Consider the following 25,889-nt stretch of genomic DNA (forward strand, 5'->3'; position numbering starts at 1 on the left):
TTATTCATAACCATCACGTGGAAGAAAGTGATAGAATATTTTGAATGATTCCACTTTGTCAATAAAGTACTGTAAATAATATTCTTGTAACTATGACATAATGCTTTTGACTTCTGGGCATGACGGTGAGGTAAAAGACCAAGAAGAATAGACTTTCGAGGATTTAAAACATACCATGAATTATCATTCCCAATATTGGAGCGTGTTTTGTGATTTTGGTACGTTGTGGCTCCACGTCGCTTTAACGAAGTGGGCGTTTCTGATGTGACGCCATCACGTAGTTGGCGGGACAGGCGACGTCGGTTTGTTATTTTCAACGAAACGCGGGAGATTCGGTGGAGGAAGATTAACAACACTGAATCGTTTTCCGGTTGTGAGTTGAAATTATACGTTGTTAATTGATCACAAAGCATTTGTAGGCTCAGTTCTATCACCAAGTGATGATCCTAAATACGGTTTTACGTGTGATGAATGTGCGCGCTTGTTTTTGTGTTTGTCGTGTTCCTCTGCTAGCTTACCTCAGAAGCAGCAGCAGTGACGCTTACCAAATGTTCATGGACAGTAACGTGTTGTAGAATAGAAAAAAAGTCAACCATCTTTTGATTGTATTGCTCCTCTTCTCTTTTGTTAGCTGGTCGAAAATGCCTTGCGAAAGGAAGCCGATGCGCTACGGGCATTCAGAGGGACACACCGAAGTCTGCTTCGATGACACTGGAAAGTATGTCAACTTGATTACGTATTTATATGCTATTCTTGTTTATTATGTGTAACTAATAGTACATGATACTGTTATCAGCACTATCAAGATGTATTTATTTTTATTATTTTTAAATTGCGGCACTGGACCACTGCTTCCCAATGCATTTTAACGTTTGGTCCAAACAGTACTAGGACATTGCAATTTACGCGACACGAAATTTCTTTCGGACGTGCACGCCGGTCATTGTCACTGGGCGATTGAAACGAAATCTCCTCCACACATTTGTTTGTCCTTAAATATTTTTTCACAATTGACTACAGGTCCCAATTTTTATGCAGCACAGGTATTTCTTAACGTTGCTTTATTGTGAAGCCCGTTTTAACAACTGCACTTCCATGCTGTAAATGATGGGAGTAAAAACAGCACATTTCACGCAAGAAAAAGTACAATTTAAGTCTTTCCACTTTCAGTTTTTGTCTCAATGGCGGAAAATTTAACAACAGACCATTGAACCAATGAACATAACAGTTATGTTTATTTTGTTGCCCTGTTTCACAAAGCAACCAAAAATTAAAAAGCTTAGTGAAGAATTTTTTTGCATGGTTATTCAGAGCATCTTCAATTTTGACCATTTAACTGCAGTCCTCTGCTGCTAAAAAAACTTCTCCTCAGATTCATAGTGACCTGTGGGCACGATGGAGATGTTCGGATATGGGAGAATCTGGACGATGACGATCCAAGGTTCATCACAGTCGGCGAAAAAGCTTATTCTTTGGCACTCAAGGTTGATCATTTTTACAAATTAGCTTTCAGAATTTTTTTAAAAAACATGAATTGTGGTTCATTTTCATAAAACAATTTATGCGGTCACCTGCCACATGCTCTGTATTCAGAATGGCAAGCTAGTGACGGCAAGCTCCAGTAACGCAGTTCAGATTCACACGTTTCCTGATGGTGAGCCGGATGGCATCCTTACTCGGTTCACGACCAACGCCACACACGTCACATTCAACACCAGTGGATCCAAAGTTGCTGCTGGCTCCAGGTATGAAAACAAATTGACCTAAATGATGTAACCTGATTTTTTAAACTCATTTTCAGAGCACTTTGACTATTTCAAGGTGACAGTTTTTAAATCTTATGTCATCAATGCACATAATCTTCATCTACTCAGCTCCACAATACATTAAATACCAGAAACATATTGCGTTCAGGTTTTTGTTGTTGTAGTTTGCAGTCTCTCGTTGTGCTTGCTTAGGCTTCTAAATAGCCAATACACTTTATCTCACCGTTGAAATCGACTAAATTCCTGATAGGAATGAATCGTTGTCTGTCTCTACAGCCTTGTTAACACTACCTGTTCCAAATCCAATTATCATCAGATGTAGAATTCTTCCAGAATTATTTTATGTATGAAGAGCAAAATAAAACGAACTCCTTTATTTTTGTTCCCCAAAGTATGATCCAATCATACCACATGGGGAGGTGGAGAGAAATGTGATTCAAATCAGATTTTGCAGCTGCATCTTGAGTTCAGGTGCTCTGGTCATTCAAATTGAGTATCAGAGCGGCGTCTGCGTCATTCGCACAACAACTAACGTCATGAAGACATCAGCTCAAAGCACTGCTATTTTTATCAGCCTTTTCTATCGCTATATCTGTCTCATGTGGTGGCCGACTTTAGGACCATAACTCATCAGCATAAGAACTTACATGGTGTGAAGTTGTGTCTCCATTTTTCATGTTCAAATCATAGTCAAGTTTATTATTCACAATCTTATCACCATTCCAGTTGAGTTACTCATTTTAGTAATGCATTGTATTTACCTGTCGTGTGAGCAAGGCCTGTAGTTCCTGCCTTGCGATTGACTTGATGATCAGAGTCACGGCGTGACGCAGACTGGCTTATGTGGTCCAGAAAATGAATAGAAGGTTGTTAATCTAATGTGAAATATAATATTATGGTTGACTGACTTTTGATTGGCTGATTCCGCAAGTTAAGAGTCTCATTAATGTCAATTGTGCATGTGCTACCAAGCTTCTGCAACTGTGTTGAGGAATAAACGTTGAAGGAAAATTTTGTAGTCGACTTGGATTCATTTAGTTTTGCTGTCACTGCACTTGCTCAGCAGCGACACAAAATCTTTCCATAGAGCTTGTTGCTTTTATATACAGCACATTGGTGTGCGTTGAATAAAATGTGAGAGTATCCAGCTGCTTGTCCATATTCCCATCTCAGCTTTTCCCCTCGAGATATTCAGAAGAACCAGAGCTGAAAGATGAGCAAATGTCGCTTTTACTTTGTCAAACCATGCACGTCTGCTATGCTTCGGCTTCAAGTTTGGCGGCTCGAAAGGAAATCTTGCATGTCACATTAGTTGAATTCAGTTTTGAGCGTCTTATGACTCACCGGGAAACAACGTTTTTATGTTGAAGATTATTCTTCTGGTACAGAATGACCCTCAATCATTGATGTGCTTAAATCACATTTCCGGCACACGGACAGAATAGCACATCGATCGTTTTATGATGAGCTGTGATTGGAGATGTCTGCCTGCTATCAGAATTGATTTGTGCAGAGCATGGGTCTTTATTGATGCTGGCATTTTCACACTGGTATATTTTTGATGTTGTATCGATTTTTAAGAAATGTCATTTCAGGCATTTTGCATCTCTTAAACACTGAAGTAAATTCGAATTTTTAACTGCTGACATGCCTACTGTTTGTGCAAACCAGATTTCCAGCAAGTTATCAGTCTGCACATCCTCATTTGTCATTTCTCTCCTTTCCTCAGTGACTTCTTGGTGAAAGTGGTGGAAGTGTCAGACAGCAGCCAACAGAAAACCCTGCGGGGCCATGAAGCCCCTGTACTCAGTGTCACCTTTGACCCCAAAGGTGACTTTCTGGTGGGTACATTTAGCCTACTGAGTGTATTTCATTTGAGTTTAAAGAAAATAAACTGCTAATTTAAGAATATCACGGACATTACACTACAAAACGTATGTTTTGTTATCACCGATTTAATATCTAATGGCTTCTTAAAAATTGCAGCCCGTGTTATTACATATTGTGTTCTAGAACACATACATACGTACAAAATATGCCGTTTTCACATTATGATTTAAAAATGTTTTACGTATATAATACACAAATGAATAAAAATGTTATTTGCGGCCACCCTTCAAACACCATGGCGTCTGTCACCTGTGCCTAACTTGTACCAAAGTGCCACACTTGTTTATTGGGTATGATTTGAATGTTTGAGCCGCCTTTTTCATTTCTTTCATATTTCATTTTAATGTGCTCTTTTACACAACCGCTTACGGTAGTTAGCTTGGGCCTTCGGCTCCAGTTTGTGTGTACTAAGCAGAGCTGTATCATCAATTCCTATCAAACGCTTCTTTCAACAGGCGTCTGCCAGCTGTGATGGCTCAGTCGTTGTGTGGAATATTGAGGAGCAGGTACATTAAAGCCCAACACTTGTCCACATAATGTTGTTTCATTTTGTGCCTGGTCTGTCTGATTGGATTTTGTGCATCAATTCAGGCTCAGGTGATCAGCTGGCCTGTGCTGCAGAAGACCAATGATGTCAGCAATGCAAAATCGTTGTGTCGCCTAGCCTGGCAACCTCGCACAGCAAAGGTTAAGAGAGCAAACTGTTTATTTTGCCTTGTTGTTAATTATCTAATGACATATGCACGTTGTCGGTCATTAGTTTTTGGCGGTTCCTGTGGAGACCAAAGTTCATCTGTACAAGAGAGAGTCCTGGAATCATGTGACCACGCTGTCTGATGATCTGCTTAATCAGGTGAATTTCACACACCTTTTTTATTTGTTTTATAGAGTCAGTACAGAGCTGTCTTTAACAATATTTTTATTAATGTAGTTGTAATTTGCGATGGTGTACCAATTGCACATCTTTATATCGATAATAAAAGTAATAGAGCAATTTGTAGAATATTGAACAGGATTATGTATGATACAAAAAATATACTTAACCTAAATATTTTTGTTGTAAATTATATTGAAACGTTTAATTATAGAGGAGGTGACAACCAACTTCATCAACCAATATTTGTAAGTGTTGGCGCTGATCTGTCGAAAGATATTCCAGATTTAGGACCATATGGTAACGCTTTGACTACATTGATGGAGCGAAATTCATCCTCCATGTTCTGTACAACAATGTAAGGCTATGTTCACACTTCTGATCAATTCCAATTTTTAATGTATTCATTTTTAATTTTTTACCCATAAATGAAATGTCTCTTTTTTTCCCTCCGTGCAATGTGAACAGTGCAACTCAATTACCGGTATTTATTTTTAAATAATCCGACCCAGTCCTCTTTTCCATGTGTATTTGTATTCGATGTGTCTGCGGTATTGGCCCTTGGTTTGCACTCATTTGACCTACACATCATCAAAAGCCAAATATGCAGTCTGCTCAGGCGGGAGAGAGTGCTTGGGAAAACTTCACGTTTGTCCTTGCATGATGTTTATTGTCACAGCTTTAATTTTATATTTGACTTTAATTTAATCCCACTTGAAACCGAAAGCATATAATAAACATTGCTGGTAAGAGTAATAATTCAGACACGCAGACAGTTTATTTGTTACGCAGGGCAGTGACGAGATGTCATCTTTAGCAGATGTCGCCATGGAATAGGTTCAGATTAAGATCAAGGAGCGTCATCTATCTCAATTCCCCAAAATATTTCTACCTCCTCCCGCCTCACTTCTGTCAGTCTGAGATGAATCCCTGTGCACGGAACCGTATTTATTTCTGTAAACACAATTTATCGCAACGCAAGTGTAATTTAAAAAGAGTAACAACAAACTGGTAAGTATAGCTTTTTTTTTAAAGAATATATTATTTTTAGAACAGTCCCGCGGGCTACTCAAGTGATCATTGGATATGAAATTACAAAAAAAAAAACAACAACATATAAAAATGATGTTGATCTTGATGTTTGATTACCTGTTCATGTTAAATAAAATAGGTATTCCTCACAATGTTGACTGTATTTGCTTTCAGCCCATCAATGTGGCAGCATGGTCTCCATGTGGAAACTTCCTGGCAGCTGCCAGCGTGGGGGGATTCATAATAGTGTGGGACATTGAAAGCAAACTGTGTGTAGAGAGGTATGTAATACATGTTTGATCCAGTCAATTTTGGACAAAAACTGAAATTGAATAAATCAGCATCTTAATAATGGATATTCTTTTTAACCCAGTAGATCTTTCCTATTTGAAACCATTTAGTAATAATAAAAGATGACCGTTGGAGTTCTTTTGTTCAAGTTGCCTTGTCTGCTCCACAGGCAGAAGCATGAGAAGGGCTTCACAGTGTGCGGTTTAGCCTGGCACCCATCCGGCAGTCAAATTGCTTACACGGACACTGAGGGCTGCCTGGGCCTGCTGGAGGGCTTCGGTGCATCCGTGCCTGCAACCAACACACCCAAGGTAACGCTCTGTTGTGTCTAAGCATTTGATTCTTGTCTCACCAAAAATAACGCTGAGTGCTGTGTTTAAATTCCATGTCAATGTTCTGCACCTACCTGTAATTATCACACTTCTGCTTCAAGAGGCTCTAGAAACTTTTGAGCTGCAATAATTTCCGATATTTACCACAAGGTCTCCCATGCATAAGGCAATGTGAATTTGAATTAAAATTAAGTCTGTGTTCCCCAGCTCTTTGTGGTAGATAGGCACCGGAGAGGAATAGGAAAATCTGCAACACCCAAATTATTTAAAATTGCTTATAGATGCCACAACATGGCAGCAAAGCACTACATGAACCTCCTAAATTCTTTTAGGAGAGGTTTCAATTACTCCCATTTTTTTCACGAGTCATGTCGCCCAGTAATATCTGAGGTTTACTCTGACTACAACACACAGCTTTAAAGCAACTTGTTATTCATTTTTAATTTCATTATATTTTTCTTTGTGCGAGAATTAACCTGTTCTGGACTTCCATCAGGTGCCTGCAGGAAAAGGTGAGAGAGGCTATGAAGATCTATTTGACGATGAGGATGATGACCAGGTCATGGATGAAGGATGCAGTGATGCCAACTCCCCTGCTAAGAAAGCAGCCAGTGGAGTCCATGCAGATGAGGAGGAGGATGATGATTTCGTCATACCTGCAACAGGGCGGGTGAAGAACAGAGGAGCCATACTGGATGATGAAAATTCACTTGGTGAGTATTTGGTGCATAAGCATGACACCTCCTGTTTTAGAAGATATCGGCGGCTTGGAAGTCCGAACCGTACGCGGCGAGTGGTTTAGTAGTCCACAAAAGTCAACCATGCTAAAAGGTTGGTCGCCAAGCACCCGCAACGTCAACGTTGAAATCAGATCGCATCATTTTAGCCCATGGCTCCTCTCTGGCAAAAGGTTTGCACTTTTCGTTTATTGACAGCGCAGCTGTCGTCCTTGTCTTTCAGAACTTTGTTGTACCCATGACGTCTTTTTTTTTTCTGATCAACATACCTTATCAGTCGGTCTGGCTGGGGGCGTCACAAAATTAGCTGGAGGTGGCCGCCACGCACCTTGTTTTTTCATCTGACTGTTTTATATTCCTATACTAGAAGACAAAGAAAACTATTTAGTGTAATTATGACCTCAGGACCGTGTTCGCAAAGGTAGACGACAGCGTCTTCTGACTTGTAAACAAATTCGGGTTACGTCGCCGCCATAGGAGCAGAACTCTATCGTAGACGGGGGACATCCCCCCCGCCCCCAAGTACTTACAGCATTGCTATGGTAATGCAAAAACACATTTAGTAATAAAATATAACATGAACATCTTAGACCAGGGGTCCCCAACCGCCGGTCCGCGGATATACTGTACATGGAGTACAGTACTGTATATGTTGCTCTATGTGACTCGCTGTTGTTTTGCAGCTTCTCGCGGACCGTTTGCGGGAAAAAAAAAAAAGATATATATATTTATCGCGGGTGGTTTTGGTCCCCATTAACCGCGATAAACGAGGGATTACTGTATATCTGTTGTAGTCTCTAATTATGTCACTTCACAGATTCAGGCTCATTAAAGTTTGGTCGATCTAAATTTGGAGACGACAATGATGATGATGCTGACAGTGCCGTGATGACTGTCGGTCCTCTGCCTACCACCTTGCGGCCTGTCTATAAAGGGCCACAACCAACGCCACCCCAGAAAGCTTTTCAACCAGGCTCCACCCCAATCCATCTCACTCACCGCTTCATGGTAGGTAACGATGGTGCGTTTTGAACTATTCATCAAGACTCAGATTTTCTTTTTAAAAAAGTTTCAGTTGTAGCTTACCATAAATATGTTTTTCAATGCTACAGTGAAACTCCTCTACAACAAAATCATGTTTGCAGCAAGCATTTTTTCACAACAGGGGGTTTTTCACTGTAGCAAATTTGATCTCAGATGCAAACACACACACACACACACACGTATGTGTACTCTATTTTTATTCCAATAGTGCATAAGTATGAGCATACACTTATTTGACACTTCATATAGTCAGTGTAGAAAGAAAAAAGGGAAAGAATTAACAAAATTTACGATCAGCATTCACTTTTTCACTTACATCAATTTTTGGATAATGTATTTTATTTTGCTTCTTCCGTCTTTCATTTTGACCACTTTTTGTGGAGGTCGCTGTTGGATTAGACTTTGTTGTAGTGAATCTCGTTGCGAGGCAAGAGCAGAGAAAAAGATTTTGTATAATGCAACAGGGGTTTTTTTTCGTTGTATTGGGGGTAGGAAAGTGGGAATGGTGTTAATGCATGAAGATTTTTTTCACACGGGGGGGGGGGGGGTATTTTCGCCCATGTAGGTTTTGTTGTAGAGGAGTTTCACTGTATCTCTCTCTCTCAGATGTGGAACTCTGTCGGGACAGTGCGAGGCTACAATGACGAACAGGACAATGCCATCGACGTGGAGTTTCACGACACAGCTGTACACCACGCCATGCACCTTACTAACTCGCTGGGCCACACAATGACTGACGTTTCCCAGGAGGCCGTACTGCTGGCCTGCCCCAGCACAAATGAGCTTGCAAGGTATGCTCACTGGTGTCCAGTGTCAGATGATTTTTTTAAACTGACAAGTGGAGCCTGGGGTAAGCGAGATTTGACAGAGCTCATCTAGCATAGTTTTGTCAGAATCCAAGGACTATTTGACCATTTTTACAATTTTAAATAGGAGGTAGCTGTTCAAGCAGTAAAGGCCATACTTCCCTGTCGCCAGACACCTACTCTGTTTCTAAGCCTCATTGGTTATATAGGTGTGTTAGTAAATGTCCACATGCTTTAATAGCAATTTACACTGCAGTTTCTTTGCTCTCTTAGTAAAATACACTGCCTTCACTTCTCATCATGGGACACCAACAAAGAGTGGATGGTTGACTTGCCTCAGGGTGAGGACGCAAGGGCATTGTGTCTTGGTCAAGGCTGGGCGGCAGTGGCCACCAGCACACTCATCGTCAGGCTTTTCACCATTGGGGGAGTTCAGAGGGAAATCTTCAGTCTACCAGGAGCTGTCGTTTGTATGGCGGGACATGGAGAGCAGTTGCTCATCGTATACCATAGAGGTACACGCAGACGCACACACACACGCATATATAAAATACACTAAATGTGTCTTTATGGTTACGGCATGTTTTTATTTTTGTTGTTGTTTTTTTCCCCCCCTCAATGAATTTCAGTTAAAACTATTGCACTAGCCACACTGCAACGATAAGATGTGATTTAAGACATTTGTGTATGTCATTGTGGTCAAAATCTGTTGTATAATCTGATCAACAAGTCATCCACATACTCCTGCATTTGTAGAAATTCCTGCATACGTTGGTGAAACATATTTGAATCTGTGTCTCCATTTAAATCATCAGGGACAGGTTTCGATGGGGAGCAGGCCTTGGGCGTGCAGCTCCTGCAATTTGGCCGAAAACGGAGGCAAATCATCAATGGTGAACCTCTACCCATCTCTCAGAAATCCTACCTCTGCTGGCTCGGATTTACCGCTGAGGGTAATTATGACATTTTCTTGATTATTTTAAGTTTTTAAAGGTTTGTTTGTTTGTTTATTGAACAAATAAACAGATAATAGAAATGTTGGCGTGAAGGGAAGTTAAAAAAAAAAGTAAACAAAAAGGTACCTATTAAACAGTCAGGGTGATGTGGTGCTCTTGGCCTCATCTCCAACTCTCATTGGAGCAGTTCATAGCCGAGGAGTGAAGCGATTGGGATGAAAATTAGCGGAGAGGCATCTCATTAGGATGCCTACTGGACACCTCCCTGGTGAGGTGTTCCGGGCATGTCCCACCGGCAGGAGGCCCCGAGGATGACGCAGGATGCGCTGGAGAGACGATGTCTCACAGCTGGCTTCGAAACGCCTTGGGATCCCCTGGGAAGTCTGGGCTTCCCTGCTAAAGCTGTTGCCTCCACGACGCAGCCCCGGATAAGCGGTAGAGAATGGATAGATGGATGGGTATTCACATCCATAGCAAAGTGTCCATAGTGAAAACAGTGACAAATCCCATCATGGTGTGGATAGAGATAACAAATGAGCAAAATTATGTCTTTATCTTTTCCATTTCAGGATTTTAAAGATGTGCCTCTGGGTGTGATTTTCAGGTACACCGTGTTACGTGGATTCTGAGGGCGTGGTACGAATGCTGAACCGCTCCCTGGGCTTCACTTGGACTCCAGTTTGCAACACAAGAGACACGTGCAAAAGCAAATCAGACCACTACTGGGTAGTTGGGGTGCACGAGAACCCTCAGCAACTCAGGTGAGTCAATCACTGGCTAAATCATCTCCCTGGATACAAATATGGGTATGCATTGTTGAAAAATCTCTTCTTGGTTGGAAAGATTAAATGGCAGCGATCAATGGTCTTTTACTCAAGCCATGGTAAATGTAACTTAATGTGATCCTATGAATGCATAACACTTGATCTGGTGACATTTGAGATTCAGCATTCCATTTTCTTAGCGTGCAACCCTGTGTACAATACGAAAGAAAAAGATTTAGGCAGAAAGTTGCACACCAACAAACCCACACCAAAGGAAGCAAACGGTGTCTTTAAGCAAAAAGTTGGGAAAAAGTTGGTTCAATTATTGTCATGATGAATCACACAATGGAAATCATCTGAATTGTATTATTGCTTCAAAGCAACTTTGACAATGATTTGCAAGACTTGTCAGGATAACATCCTCGCTTCCTGTTTGAATAAGACCTAACAGTAATGAATTCAGCGTCTGATCCGATTTTTTTTTTGCTGATTTGCAAATGTATATTCACTTCTGCATTTACTACAATAGAGGGCACACTGGGAGTAAAAAAATAATAATAATAAAAAAAAAGAACCCATGTCTACAAACAATATGAGTACAATGCAATAAATCCAAATGTGATGTGTTTTTAAGGTGCATACCATGTAAAGGCTCAAGATACCCCCCCACGCTGCCGAGACCCGCTGTGGCCATCCTGCCTTTCAAGTTGCCTCTATGTCAGACCACCACCGAAAAAGGACAGATGGAGGTAAACATACCAACATGATCTCTCGCTCACATTTTCTCCCTTTAATCTACATCTCTTTGACAGAAATCGCAACTTCTGTAAATTTCAAACGAGATGTCCTGATAAACGACCCTTGCAAAAGTGTGGAATGTGAAACTGTATCTTGTCAGACATATCATCTTGCTTTTCATTCATTCCAGGTGCCTTCAATCAAGTCTTTCATTTCCTTCTCTGTGTCTGTCTGTTTGATATTGATGATGCATATTGGAAATGGACAAAAACTCAGTTTCCTTATCTGATCAGCAATTCTGATTCACAGGAAGCGCAAATACATGATAGCATTTGGATTTGATGTGCCCATTTACCTTATTTAATTGGTAATCCTCTAGGAACAGTTCTGGCGTTCAGTGCTCTTCCACAACCACTACAGCTTCCTGTCCTCCAGCGGCTATGAAGTCGATGAGGTTGGGCAGAGTCAGTCACAGAAAGAGCAGCAGGAGCTGCTGATGAAGATGTTTGCGGTCTGTATAAAAACTTCGAATGTGACTTATTTTGTGCTCTGGTTGTCTCACTGGCCGATTCTTTTAATTTTGATTCCTCTAGTTGTCATGCAAGCTGGAGAGAGAGTTCCGCTGCGTTGAGTTAGCGGAACTAATGACTCAAAACGTGGTGACGCTGGCCATTCGATATGCCTCGAAGTCCAGACGCATGGCACTCGCGCAACGGCTCAGTGAGATTGCCCTGGAAAAAGCCAACCAGATTCAGGAGGAAGAACAAGAGGATGTGACGGAATACTCTGACATCAGGCAGACTTCATCTGGGTAATGCCAAAACAACCAATGAGATCTGTCTTGTGAGAGATGACTTTAGACTGCTACAATCACTATCCTACAGTCTTATTTCCCCAGTGTGGGACAAATAAAGGATATCTTATCTACGTAGACATCTGTGTAAAACGTGACTGACTTAATTCACAATCATATACAGTAGGGGCAGTTATGACCAGACCGACGTCAGAGAAAAGCATCACCCCAGACAGACACTGGAGGATGAACGCAGCCAAGAGCTTGAGGAGGAAGAGGGCGAACGGGAAATAGAATCTGAAGATGGAGTCGAAGCCCCAAAGCGTCAGTCTGCCCTGAACTCATATTACACATGTTCTCTTTAGGGCTGCCAATTATTTCCATACTCATGGCTTGTGTCTCATCCTGAAGGTCTAAACCCGTTTGCCAAAGTTCCAGGATCATCTTTCGAGCAAGCAGCCCCACTCTGTGAGTAAGGTATTCCCCTCAATCGACTGCCTTATCACGCATTAGGTCATTGTTTAATACAAGAAAGTCTTCGCCAGTGCGTTTCTTTGTCTTCCAATAATACTTTCGATGCCATCACTTCACACCTCATTTTGCACTTGAGGCCGTCTCAGAGCTACCTCTCTATTCTCTTCCCTTAAGTAGCAAATGTGGCACAGGGCCAGTGAGGAGCCTGCATTGTACATACAGAATCCAATCTCTTGATGTAAATCACAAAATACACCGTGATCAGAATTCTGCTATAATTTGAGACAACAACAATGTGTCTGAAACGATGATAAATACTACCAAGATAATGGTATTCAGAATTGACTGTAATTTCATATTGAATAATTTGCCATCCGTTTCTAAATTTAATTATTTTATTTTTTTGCAGCAAGCAAAGTTGGATGCCCAAACCCTTTCAAGGTGAGTTCTGTCAATTTGTTTTTTTTTTCTCCGCCCGAAGGCAGCTGGGATAGGCTCCAGCACGTCCTCGACCCTTGTAAGGACAAGCCGATCTGAAAATGGATGGATGGACAAATGGGTATGTATTTTAATGAACCTAAAGACTGCAACTAAAGTTTTGGATGGGATACATGCAGGTTCTTGGTTCGGGGAAGTCCTCTCCTGTCTCTTGTCATCCTCGGGTGACAAACATCCTGGACCACATGACACCCAGCAGGAAGTTGGCTCCACTAAGTGCATCTGCAGGGAAGTCAAACAGAAGCCCGGTCCTCAAACCACTCCCCCCTCGAGCAAAGGGAAAGGTGGGGTTATGCCAAATTTCTCGCCTCCTTATAGAAGAGGAAACTAAAATGATGCAAAACTGGTGGCACAGGTTCTGTAGAAATCACACAGCACACATACAGTACATATCTATGTTTGACTCTGCAAAATACCCATGCTGTATGATATAGGGCTGGGCGAAATGGACCAAAGGTCATATCCAGATATATTTTGGCCTGATATAAAAAATATACTGTATATATAAAAAAAAATAAAAATCCTCGTCTCACCCCTCGGGTGGTGTCCGTCCCTCATTCAGCTCGGGTCCTCTACCAGAGGCCAGGAAGCTTGAGGGTTCTGCGCAGTATCCTTGCTGTTCCCAGCACTGCACATTTCTGGACTGAGATGTCCGATGTTGTTCCCGGGATCTGTTGCAACCACTCATCTAGTTTGGGGGTCACTGCCCCGAGTGCTCCGACCACCACAGGCACGACTGTCACCTTTACCTTCCAGGCTCTCTCCAGCTCCTCTCTGAGCCCTTGGTATTTCTCGAGTTTCTCATGTTCCTTCTTTCTGATGTTTCCATCACTTGGGACCGCTACATCCACTACAACGGCTTTCCTCTGCCCTTTATCTATGATCACGATATCTGGTTGGTTCGCCATTATCATCTTGTCAGTCTGGATCTGGAAGTCCCACGGGATCTTCGCTCGGTCATTCTCCACCACCTTCGGAGGTGTTTCCCATTTTGACCTTGGGGTTTCCAGTCCATACTCCGCACAGATCTTTCGGTAGACTATGCCAGCCACCTGGTTATGGCGTTCCATGTAGGCTTTCCCTGCCAGCATCTTACACCCTGCAGTTATGTGTTGGATCGTCTCAGGTGCCTCTTTGCACAACCTACACCTTGGGTCTTGTCTGGTGTGGTATATCTGGGCCTAAATGGCTCTGGTGCTCAGGGCCTGCTCCTGAGCAGCCAGGATGAGTGCCTCTGTGCTGTCCTTCAGGCCAGCCCTCTCGAGCCACTGATAGGACTTCTTGAGATCAGCCACTTCAGTTATGGTCCGGTGGTACATCCCATGTAGGGGCTTGTCCTCCCATGATCCTCTTCCAGCGCCTCATCCTCTGTTCCCCATTGTCTGAGACATTCTCTGAGTACGTCATCCGTTGGAGCCTTCTCCTTGATGTATTCACGGAGCTTGGGTGTTTCATTCTGGACAGTGGCTCTCACACTCACTAGTCCCCGGCCTCCTTCCTTTCGGCTTGCGTACAGTCTCAGGGTGCTGGATTTGGGATGGAACCCTCCATGCATGGTTAGGAGCTTTCGGGTCTTAACGTCCGTGGTCTGAATCTCTTCCTTTTATCCACCTTATTATTCCTGCAGGGTATCTGATCACTGGCAGGGCATAGCTGTTTATTGCCCGGGTCTTATTCTTGCCATTGAGCTGGCTTCTAAGGACTTGCCTCACTCGCTGGAGGTATTTGGCCGTAGCCGCTTTCCTTGTTGCCAGTTCGAGGTTGCCATTGGCTTGTGATATACCGAGGTACTTGTAGCTGTCCTCAATGTTTTTGTATTGTTCCTTCAGGGAGTGAGACCCCTTCAGTGCGGACTACCTTTCCTCTCTTAGTCAGCATCCGACTACATTTCTCAAGCCCGAATGACATCCCGATGTCGCTGCTGTAGATCCTGGTTGTGTGGATCAGGGAGTCTATGTCCCTTTCGCTCTTAGCATACAGCTTTATGTCATCCATGTAGAGGAGGTGACTGATTGTAGCTCCATTCCTGAGGCGGTATCCATAGCCTGTCTTGGTGATTACTTGGCTTAGGGGGTTCAGCCCTATGCAGAACAGCAGTGGGGAGAGTGCATCACCTTGGTATATGCCACATTTGATGGACACTTGTGTAAGTGGCTTGCCATTGGCTTCAAGTGTGGTTTTCCACATCCTCATCGAGTTCGCAACGAAGGCTCTTAGGGTCCTGTTCACCTTATAAGCATTCAGTGATCCATGTATGTGGCATCGAGTCATAGGCTTTCTTGTAATCAATCCAGGCTGTGCACAGGTTGGTACGTCGGGACCTGCAGTCTTGTGCGACTGTTCTGTCAACCAGGAGCTGATGTTTGGCTCCTCTGGTATCTCTACCAATGCCCTTCTGTGCTTCGCTCATGTATTGATCCATGTGTCCACTTATCTTAGCCGCAATGATGCCTGACATGAGCTTCCATTCTTGTGGAGAGACAGGTTATTGGCCGATAGTTGGATGGGACTGCACCCTTTGAGGGATCCTTCATGATCAGGATCGTTCGCCCTTCGGTTAGCCATCCTGGGTGAGTCCCATCCCTCAGCAGCTGGTTCATTTGTGCTGCGAGGCGCTCATAGAGTGCTGTGAGTTTTTTTAGCCACTAGGTGTGGACCATGTCCGGGCCTGGTGCTGTCCAGGTCTTCATATCTGAGACTCTTTCCTGTATGTCTGCCACTGTTATGGTAACTGGGTTGTGTTCAGGGAGGTTGCTGTGCTCCTCTCTCAGGGTCACCAGCCATTGTGCACTGCTGTTATGTGCAACCTCCTTCTCGCATATGCCTTTCCAGTACCTTTCAGTTTCCAGTCTTGGTGGGTCAGCTCTGTTGTTAGGACCCTGCCACTGAGCGTACACTTTCGCAGGTTGTGTTGCGAACAGCCTGTTTATTCGTCTGGCCTCATTCTCTTTCGTGTACCGCTTTAGGCGGCTGGACAAGGCTTGGAGCCTTTGTTTGGCAGTTTCGAGTGCTTCAGTTATGGTCATCAGGATGCACCTCTCGGGTATCGGCCTTTTCATCACACCTCTCTGGGCCTCCGTCAATTGACTCACATCTTTCCGAGCCTCCAACCGTCTTTTCCATGGTGGATAACATATCTCATGGCTTCTTATAGCCAAGCATCTCTTGGATCACTGATGCTGAAGCGTATATCAGCTCATTGGTTTCTGTGATTGTTATGGTAGGGATCGCCCTCAGTGCTGCATTCACACTTTCCATGAGACTTTCAGGTGGTACTTCACATAGCCGTTGTAATCGGTTTCTAGGTTGCCCAGCTTTCATTCTCGCCATGATCTTAGCTTTCAGGTCAGTTGCTGCCTCGCTCAGCATTTCATTCATTGGGGCTGGCCTCCCAATCTCATCATTGCATTCATTGGGGCTTGCCTCCCAATCTCTGGTATGACCTCCTCCTCTGATCTGGCAGCCTGGGGCCCTTCACCATGGAACCTGCGTTGTACCTCATTAATCTCAAGTTGTGACAGCAGTTGCCGTTTGTGGATGTTGGAACACTGAGCGACTAGTTGTTTCGTGGTCAACCGTGACTGTGGGTTTCGAAGTAACCATTTAGCCCACATTCTCTGCATGTAACCCCTCTGACTAGGGTTGCTTGAGTAGTAGCATTCTAACAGAGCCATGTTATCGCATCTCGCCCATCTCCGCTTTGTTCCAGTAGCCCATTTTTCATCAAGGTGCTCTGGTTCCCCAGCACCTGACGCAGACCATGTTTGGCCGGGCGACGTCTGAGCCGGCATGTCATTCGTTTTATTGTCTCTCATCATTGTATGAGGTCGGCATTAGCGTGAAGGATCTTGCCCAAGGACCCACACTGGATGGTGTTATGTGCTCATTTTTTTGCCCCAAGCGGGATTCGAACCACCGTCTCCCGTACGCCAAACCGATGCCTTTCCAACTGAGCTATCCAGCCTCTCTCTCTCTCTCTCTCTCTCTCTCTCTCTCTCTCTCTCTCTCTCTCTCTCTCTCTCTCTCTCTCTCTCTCTCTCTCTCTCTCTCTCTCTCTCTCTCTCTCTCTCTCTCTCTCTCTCTCTCTCTCTCTCTCTCTCTCTCTCTCTCTCTCTCTCTCTCTCTCTCTCTCTCTCATATATACATATACACACACACATACAGTATACATTTTCACCTTTATAACGTTTCAAACCGTGATACCATTCTTCAATTCAATGATCCCGCGCTGTCCAGCCACACCTAAGCTTCGAACATGTGCCGCCACTGTCTCACCGGTTGAGAATTGCATTCACGAAAAGCCCAGGCCGCTAATACAGCCGGCGGCACCCACTTTTAAGGATTTTTAGGAGTGAGGTTTATCAACACACATTTTCACAGCCTGAGCTAGCATGCTTTGCATCATGATATAACCGTTACCTAATACAGAACAATAGAAATAATTGAGCACTGTCACAACGGTATCTTCCTTGTGACTTTTCCATCCAGGCTCAGTCCACTCTCTTGGAGATAACAGGTGCAAAGGCAGTCGTGAAGAAGACTCAGGAGATCTTGGAGGCCAGAGATGACCAACAGAAGCAAGCCGATGCCCCAACTGCTCCCTCACCAGCTGACAATGCTGAAACTATGAGGTAAAAGATATGCGTTTCCAAGCCAACATGCAGTATGTTTTCGCGGAAGAAATCGCACGGGACATGCAGAAGAGGATGTTGCCAGTTGAACTTAGTGATGACAATCGGCATCTTGTAGTGTGTATTTACAGTAATTATTCAGTGTTTGGGGGAGAAGATCTTGTTCTCACTTGCGGCTTTTGCTGACCATCAGACCAAAAACAGGCTTCCAGTTGTGGTTGCAAGAGAACAGGAAGAACATCACAGCAGACCACCCTGACCTGGAGGAGACGGACATCATCAAGGAGGCAATGGGACTCTTCAGGAATCTTTCAGCGGACGAGCGACTGGTATGAACTACTACACTAAATATCCCATTTAGTGGGTGAAATTAAACCCATTTGATCAGCATGGAATCTTTCGGTGAATCTCAAGAATGGCAAAATCGGGGGTCCCTTCACCCATCAAATGTTGCTGAATCAGCCCCATTCTCCACCTTCCAAGCAGCGTCCTATTGATTTGCGCACAGTTGATATTTTTAGGGCACGAGTTCAAAAACTGCTTTGTTAGGTGGTTTATTAAGGCTATATAGTTATGTGTTTTTCACTGAAGAACGACTGCATGCAAAGAACTCATCCCATTCTTTAAAAAAAAAAAAAAAGTACAGTATGACCTCACTTTCTTCATGTGTTCCTCCTGTGATTGTGAATATTTTGTGCTTATGGCAGCTTGGATGGGGTCCAGCATGGCTGCAACCCATGTTGGCGTAAGCGGTTCAGAAAATGGTTGATGATGGATGGATGATGATGATGAACAAGTGCCTAAAAGTAGCTTTACAAAAAAAAAAAAATGTTTACAGATTGTATTGACACCATGTAATAATAATCTGTGTGAAAAACATTGTAAATACTTTTGAAATGCACATGCCAATTTTATATTAGGGCATTATTAATCATTTTTTTAAATGAAGGCAGAAGTGTTACCACCATATTTTGCCAGTATTGAGAGATGCCATTCTGAGTGTTGAGGGCAGTAACCTGGTCGTGACCTTCCATTCATCAAGCTTCTTAGCCGGCAGCTGGCTGATGCTCCATACAAAAGAGGGAGGATGTGGACGTGAAGTGATGGGGGAGGCATGCTTGTTGCCCGGGAAACCTGTTGCGTGTGCAGTGAGGGCACAAATCATTGATCTCATGATTACACTGGGAGCCAGTGAGGTGATTGGCTGATTTTTTGTTTTTAGGCAGATTTAGACTACTACTCTGTTTTGTGTTGACACAGTTGCCGTTCACTTTTTTCTTTTTCATTTTCGTTGAAAAGCACGTTTGCATTTTCTATTTCCACTCATTGTTGGGCCACTAACATGTTGCCCTTTTCTCATACAACATCACAAGTGTGTTTCATTTGGTAATTTATTCTCCATTTGATTTATGATTGTTTCATCCTCTTAAAACATTTCTTAGGTTTCAGCCACCGGCCATGACGGAAAGCCCCCCCCCCCCACCCCCCCTGCGAGTCTTTAATAATAATAGAATATAATCCAGGATTTTTCCTGGCTCAAATTAAGGCAGAGGTGGTCCCATCCTGACCATGTACCATGACGTGCATGTATTTTGTAAATTTCATGGACTCACCTTCTTTTACAGGAAACTGACAAAGTTAAGAGTTCCAATAAGAATATGACTCTTATAATGTTCAAGCATCCATTTTTTTAAAACTTGCATAGGAGAATGATGGACTCATAGCTTGTGTTGGGGGGCCACTTTTGTTTGAGACAGTCATGGATTTTGAAGCAGCCTTCAAGCGCAATGCCCACCAGTGCTGCAATAACACGCTGCCGTTTCCTCCATTAAAAACAAACCAAAAAAAAATCTTAAACGATCTATTTTAACTATCTTATTTTAGTTTTAGTAACTTATTAGTTGAATGTTTTTCGGTACTACCATCTGTAATACACTTCTTCTGCTTTGTGAATGGCCGTCACCTCATGTCTTTTTAATGTGTCTAGCCTGCAGTTGGCTGTCCCACAAGGGAGGCAGGAATTGCCTGCTGTGTTGGGGCGCAGCGCTTTTGGCATAAATAACAGTGCATGCCTCCCTCAGTATGACTGAGCCAGGTGAATTCATCGAGCCCAGGGGTCCTCAAACATTTTGGACCGAAGATCGACTTTTTCATCAACCAACCTCCCGCGATCGACCCGTTACCGCGCACGCATATACACACGCACGCCATGATGAGCAACAGCCTGACATGAAGGCATGCGACTTTTGCAGCCTGTTAGCTATCGTAGCTCACACGTACCATTTTAAAGTGCTTCCTTCGGCCCTCTAGATTCCTATTCTTTGCCTGTGCCCTCGGTGAATTGTACACGAAACAAATTCGGGATGAGAATAATGATAACGATAAAAGATATAGCGCAACAGCTCCGATCACAAGCTGCAATTGCAGACTGCTGAACGCTAACAACGTCCGCTGACGCAGGTCACGCGCCACCGTAGGTTAAAGATTTACCTGCTTTATTTTATTATATTTTTAAAATCCTTTATGTGATTCGATCTTTTTCTTCTTCGGTAGTTGCTTCATGTCTTTCCTGTGCACAACTGTTGATATAGCACCTTCATAGTGGCGCAACGCTGCAATTGCAGTTAAAACAAGTCGCTGCCGTAGAGGGACATCAATCGATCAGTCATCACAGCTGGAGCTTGACGCAGTCTGGCTGGGGGCCGCGCAAGATTCGCTGGAGGCGGCCACCGCGCAATTTTGAAAGCAGTAAAAAGCCTGCAATAGAAATAGCTAGGGATGTCCCGATCGGGTCCGATCACGTGGTTTTCAACTAATCTGGTATTGGGCGAAAAATCTTTTTTATTCATTTAAAGATCGAAAAGTGATAAAAAATAATCCCATTTAGCAAATACAACATATCTTAGTTTAATTTGTTATGCAACATTGTTTCTTTTTAAAATTAATTTTATTTACTAAAATCAAAAGACAAAAACTCCCCTGTTGCTTTATCATTGAATAATATCAAGATAACATCTTGAATGAGGCTGATGAGGCCCAGTTTGAACGGTGCCAGATCCCATTTGTTGAAAACGGTATGGATCGTCAGCCCTAAAAATTGGATTTGAGGAGGAATGTGATGGAATCAGATATGCCTGCAATCTGAACACCACCTTGATGTTTCACCGCTTTGAAACCTGATTTTTTACTTGGCCATTTTTTAAAGATTCATTCCAATTTGTTTAGAACTCTCTTCCCTGTGCCGTTTAAAATGTAACAACTTTTTTTCTTCACTTTACAAGGTCCAAGATTACATGCTTTAATATTTTTGCAAGAGGAAAACCTACCATGTAGCAAAATCAGCCAAGTGACTGTTTTTTTTTGTTTTTGTTTTTTTTTTAATACCCAGGCATGGGCAACTATTGTTAGTTAACATTGACTTTTCTGTTTTTTCGGTCCCCTTGCTGATGGTGTTGTGTGATTCCGTCATCTGGTTTTGTCAAACAGGAAGCATGCCTCCAAGCCTAGATGCATTTAACTCTTTAATCAGTCATTATAAAGCATATTGGGCAAAATTCATTCACTGATGATCCAGATTTCCATCAATTTGACAGTTTATTTTAGTTTTTCCTTCCCATCTGTTACATAGCCGAAGGTTTTGGGTTTTTTTTGTATTGCATTGTATTATACTCCGTGTTATCAAGTTCTGACATTTTATGGGGAGTTACTTTTCCTACCTGTCGGGGTAGTTTAAGTCATATTGTAGCGGCTTTTACTAAATAGATGAAACAAGCAAATGTTCAATTATATTCTCTTCCATTGCTGGATTTCTAAATTATTTCAGTAAATCTTATCTCACAACATGGTGATTTACTTTCAATTTTTATCAGGAAAAAACAAAAGGGTTTTTTTTTTTTTTGCTTCAGCTATAGACAGCATGCAAACACCCGAAACGGCCACTTGTAAAGTGTTGGAAACATTCATGTGAAATGTAGTAAGTGCTCACTCACAGTTAAAAATATCTTTTTGAATGGTGAATATCTTTTGAAATTCAAAAGTGAGGCATGGTCGCTTCACGTACTGTCTGCTGTGAATATCATGGCGACATCTGCAAGTGAAGTGTGCGTGGTGTGTTGGTCCTGTCATCAGGCCTGTGATTCATCCTGGGCTGTATTACCGTCAGGAAAGCGCTTCCTTTTGTCTCTGCTCAAAAAGAAAGGAGGAGCGGTGTGAGCAAGACGACGACGAGAGCCAGCGGGTCTAAAGAGACGTAACCTGTCAATTGTGATTATACATGACAGGATGCAATTTCCAACCGCCCTGCCGAACTGTTGCTACGTGGGTTCACTCATTGACATTGAGCCTGCAGCCAAACAGATGAACACTTCCCCTTTTGGCGTGCTCTTGTAATTATAACACACATATGCCCTCTTTCATTCAGACATGGACTGAGCGAGCTAAAGGCCTGACTGGCGATGTGAAGGACCTGAAGAAAAGAAAACGAACTGAAGCAGGCGGCGGTATAGAAAATGAAATCGGCCAGCTCGAAGCTAACAAAAACGATGCCAAGAAGAAGAAAGCGATGGATCCGTCGTCAAAGCTTTCAGCATTTGCCTTTCACAAGAACTGAAGTTTGATAGGCGGGTCTTATTTTGATGTGAAACTTTTTTATATTTAGTGTTGGTTGTGTTCAACAAATTCAGTGTTGATGTCCTCTTTCTCTTCAGGCTCGAGTAAACATTCATTAGATCGCACTTATGATTCCTTTTTTACTGTGTCCTTCAGTGCCATTGTTTTTGGAAATTTTCCATTCTGTTGCTGTATTCTTTGTCCTATCTAAAAATACCTTCAACTTCATTACAGAATGTACTGTCTGCTATATGTCGGGTGTGTCACTATTAAAAGATTATGTAATGGTGAACTCCTTGCTCTCTTCTTTGGCATCGCTCATCTGCATAAATACTTCACACAGTCATTTTAGAGCTGTCGGCAGAATGTCAAGTCATACAGTAATATATTTTTGATGAGCACAGTTGAAAACATTTGTGATTCCCAAATATTTAAAAGTACTTCTAATAAAAGCCTTGATGGTTTCTAACCTTTGTGTGCTTATAGGAAATTTTAGCCACATTTTAATTTTAATATGAACTATGTCTTGAGTCACTTGGATCCAGTTATGTGTCAAAACCACTCGAGCATTAAAATGACATTTCGTCACGAACACCAATTCCAATGAAGTTGGGATGTTGTGTAGAATGTAAATTAAAAACTGAATACGTGATTCAGAATCAAACCCTGCATCTCTGCACTGTGAGGCAGACATGCTAACCACTCCCACCACCACCCAAACACAAAGCAAGGTCACTTAAATACAGTATTGAAGTGAAATGGTACACATTTGTGATATGCGGAGGTGTTTGTTTTTTTGCATTGCCCCCATTCGCCTCCCCACCCCTTGCTTCGAGACATTTTAAATGACAAAAATATCTTTAGAAACATCAAAAACAAAGCCTCCATATTAGGCTCATCAAACTATAACGCAGGGGAGGCCAACCAGTCAGAGACGAAGAGCCAATTTTTTTTTCTGTGTTACTGTAAAGAGCCACACACACGTGCACACACTTTTTTGCCCAAAGATCGACTTTTGGAGCGACCAACCTCCCACGATCGACCCGATCACACACGTGCAAGCATATGAACACACACACACACACACACACGACTATGCACTCGCGCACATATGCATGCACGCCCCGACGAGCAACAGCCAGAGCACCCGAACATAAATGAAACCTAAAGACACAAGTGTTTGTTGTTATGTCGTGTGGACCTGATGTGGACTTTTTTCAGCATTTTTTGGCCACGACATTCATCAAGGAGGAGACTCTGTGCTCGGTGGTTGCGCCTTCTCGGCAGCATGGGTATACCAGCACTGTTTTTGCCTGGGAGGAATGTCGGCGCCATTTGACTGTCGTTGCTGGACAGTCCCGGGGCTCTTGTGTCTTGCGCCTGTTATGGGCAGCATTTTTCACAGCCCCGCTTTGTTCAGCGGAGAGATCGGTGCCGTTGAACGGTCTGCGGCTGGATGGATGTAAGGCTTGAGGAGCCGACGATGAGAAGAAAGGAGCGTTAGCGCGGAGCGCCGATGCGGATTTGGAACTGGGAGTCGCGGCTTGGGGTTTGAAGCGGATTACGTGGGACAGGAGAAGTGAACAAATCTCTTTTCGTCAATGGACGCTACACCTTCGTGTTTGCTTTCAAAATTTAGCTTGTAGCAGACGTGCACATTTTCAGCATGACGTCTCTGATCCACTGGTGAAAGGACACTTTGATCCTCTCCTCTTTCATCTATAACTGCTTCAGACAACAAAGTGTATGCAGAAAAGTGGTGAAGATTGCACGACTGTCTATGTCTTATGTGTTGTGTTGTGTTGTGTTATTTTTGTTATTTTGACTTCAAAATGGCACCGCAAGAGTGGCTACCTTTCCAGCAGCTCCTATATTTTGTTGTTCTACTTCTTCCTTTCATAACTTTGCTGCTGTGAATTGGGAATTTCTCCATTGCGAGACTAATAAAGGATTTCTTATCTTATCTCAAAATGCGAACAATGGCAGAGATGTATACATTATGCTTTCAGAGATTTTTGCCTTTTAATGAGTTGTTGTTTCGTGCCACACAGTTTCATTTGATAAACATCCACCTTCCAGTGAAACATGAGTTTACCCTTGTGTTGCCTCACCCCCGTCTTATTACCTGCTCCCGACTCGTGGTCTCTTTTGGACGAGATATCAACTCACTCTTTGCTCTGCTAATTTCGATCACATCGCATCCGTGTAATTTGTCAGATATCATTGTAGCGAATCATTGCCCTTTTTCCTCAGGCAAATTGCGGCGCGCCTTACGCAAGGGCAGGTGCACATGCATTGTGCATGTGAACAAATGCATCCCAAAAATGTGGGGACGTATGGAGAATGAAGACAATGCGTGCCCTGCGCTGAGGGAGAGGCGTCCTGCTTAGCGGGAATTCCTGCAAATGAATTATTGCTCCACTCGTCTTTTGGCAGCCAGTCAGACAGGTTTTCTTCTAGGCCTTAGTCACTGTACAGTATAGGTCACTTGCACACAGCTCATAGGGACGTTCAAGCGCAAACATCTCAGATGTGTTGCACACGTGGTGCACGCACACACAGGTGTGTACATCGTTCATCAACTTGCTTACTTGCTTTACGATGACAGAAGGTGAAGCATACTGATGTTCCACAAAGGTTTTCATTGCTTTCAGATGCCTTGTTTCCATTGTTGTCCCATATATGTGAGCTATTTCCAGTTGCCTCTATGCCACCAAGAATGACAAAATTCCTCCGTGAAGCACTGTTAGGTTAGGCCTCTTAAAAATGAGCTTGGTGTCTTGCGCTCGGACATTGTGTAACTGTCACCTTCGCTCCTTGCTCGGCATCCCCCTATCTCTCTGCACTCTGGAAAACATATATCGAGTTGGAACCAGTTGAGATGGCGGAGTCACACATCGTCAGATGGGCTAGACCAGGCATGTCCAGCTCCGGTCCTCGCGGGCCGTTGTCCTGCCTGTTTTCCATCGTTCCCTGCTGAAACATATCTGATTCAAATGATCGGCTCATCAGCGAGCTCTGAAGAAGCATGAGAACGATCAGGCGTGTTGCAGCAGGGACAGATTGAAAACAGCCAGGACAGCGGCCCTTGAGGACCAACTTTGGATACCCCTGGGCAAGATGGTCGAACATCCCCCCAACTCTTCCTTCCGGGGGGGGGGGGGGGGGGGGGGCGCAACGGAGAGTAAAGAATAGGACGATTTAGACTTTCTTCTGCAATCTAGCAGTAAAAGGTTCCACGGCTGTGTCACCATCTTTCTGGCATCTATAAAAGAGTTCACCTGAGAATCTGCTGTCATCTGGTAGTTACTATTAACATAGTGAGCATGTAAGATAAAGATAACTAGGGAAATTTTCCCTCAGAATCTTTCATGTCTGGATAAAAAGTGCAATAATACATTTCTCCCACTGGTTAGGAGGGGTACTTAGCTGGAAAAATATTTCACAGGTGGTATGTCTATGAAAAATGTTGAAAACCACTGCACTAGTACACTATCAAGTTAATTTTACAATCAAAGTCCGACATATAGAATTTTCCAAATTGTTCTCTATGTAATTCACATCACATGGAAACTCCACGTCCTGGAAATTAGGACCACTCTGACTTCACTGAATCACGTTTTCTTGGTATATGCGCACAAATATTTTGTTTATT

The 25,889-nt window shown here is 43.1% G+C and overlaps 1 protein-coding gene across 1 annotated transcript; it reads left to right on the forward strand.

The window, feature by feature from the left end:
• Positions 1 to 287: 287 nt before the first annotated feature.
• wdhd1 (WD repeat and HMG-box DNA binding protein 1) lies at positions 288 to 22,526 on the forward strand. The gene is made up of 26 exons (XM_086107721.1): positions 288 to 373; positions 632 to 718; positions 1,373 to 1,484; positions 1,594 to 1,745; positions 3,496 to 3,607; positions 4,112 to 4,162; positions 4,248 to 4,343; positions 4,417 to 4,509; positions 5,737 to 5,843; positions 6,023 to 6,164; positions 6,682 to 6,898; positions 7,740 to 7,930; positions 8,573 to 8,757; positions 9,046 to 9,287; positions 9,588 to 9,725; positions 10,333 to 10,489; positions 11,127 to 11,241; positions 11,610 to 11,741; positions 11,824 to 12,041; positions 12,208 to 12,347; positions 12,435 to 12,491; positions 12,907 to 12,938; positions 13,115 to 13,279; positions 17,484 to 17,626; positions 17,820 to 17,955; positions 22,047 to 22,526. Exons 2-26 carry the CDS (start codon positions 642 to 644, stop codon positions 22,233 to 22,235), a joined length of 3,399 nt encoding a protein of 1,132 aa, XP_085963847.1. The 5' UTR covers positions 288 to 373; positions 632 to 641; the 3' UTR covers positions 22,236 to 22,526.
• Positions 22,527 to 25,889: the final 3,363 nt, after the last annotated feature.

The sequence above is a fragment of the Hippocampus guttulatus genome, chromosome 3 (assembly GCF_054856545.1).
Source record: "Hippocampus guttulatus isolate MCC_2025c chromosome 3, RoL_Hgut_1.0, whole genome shotgun sequence".
Taxonomy (NCBI): Eukaryota; Metazoa; Chordata; class Actinopteri; order Syngnathiformes; family Syngnathidae; genus Hippocampus; species Hippocampus guttulatus.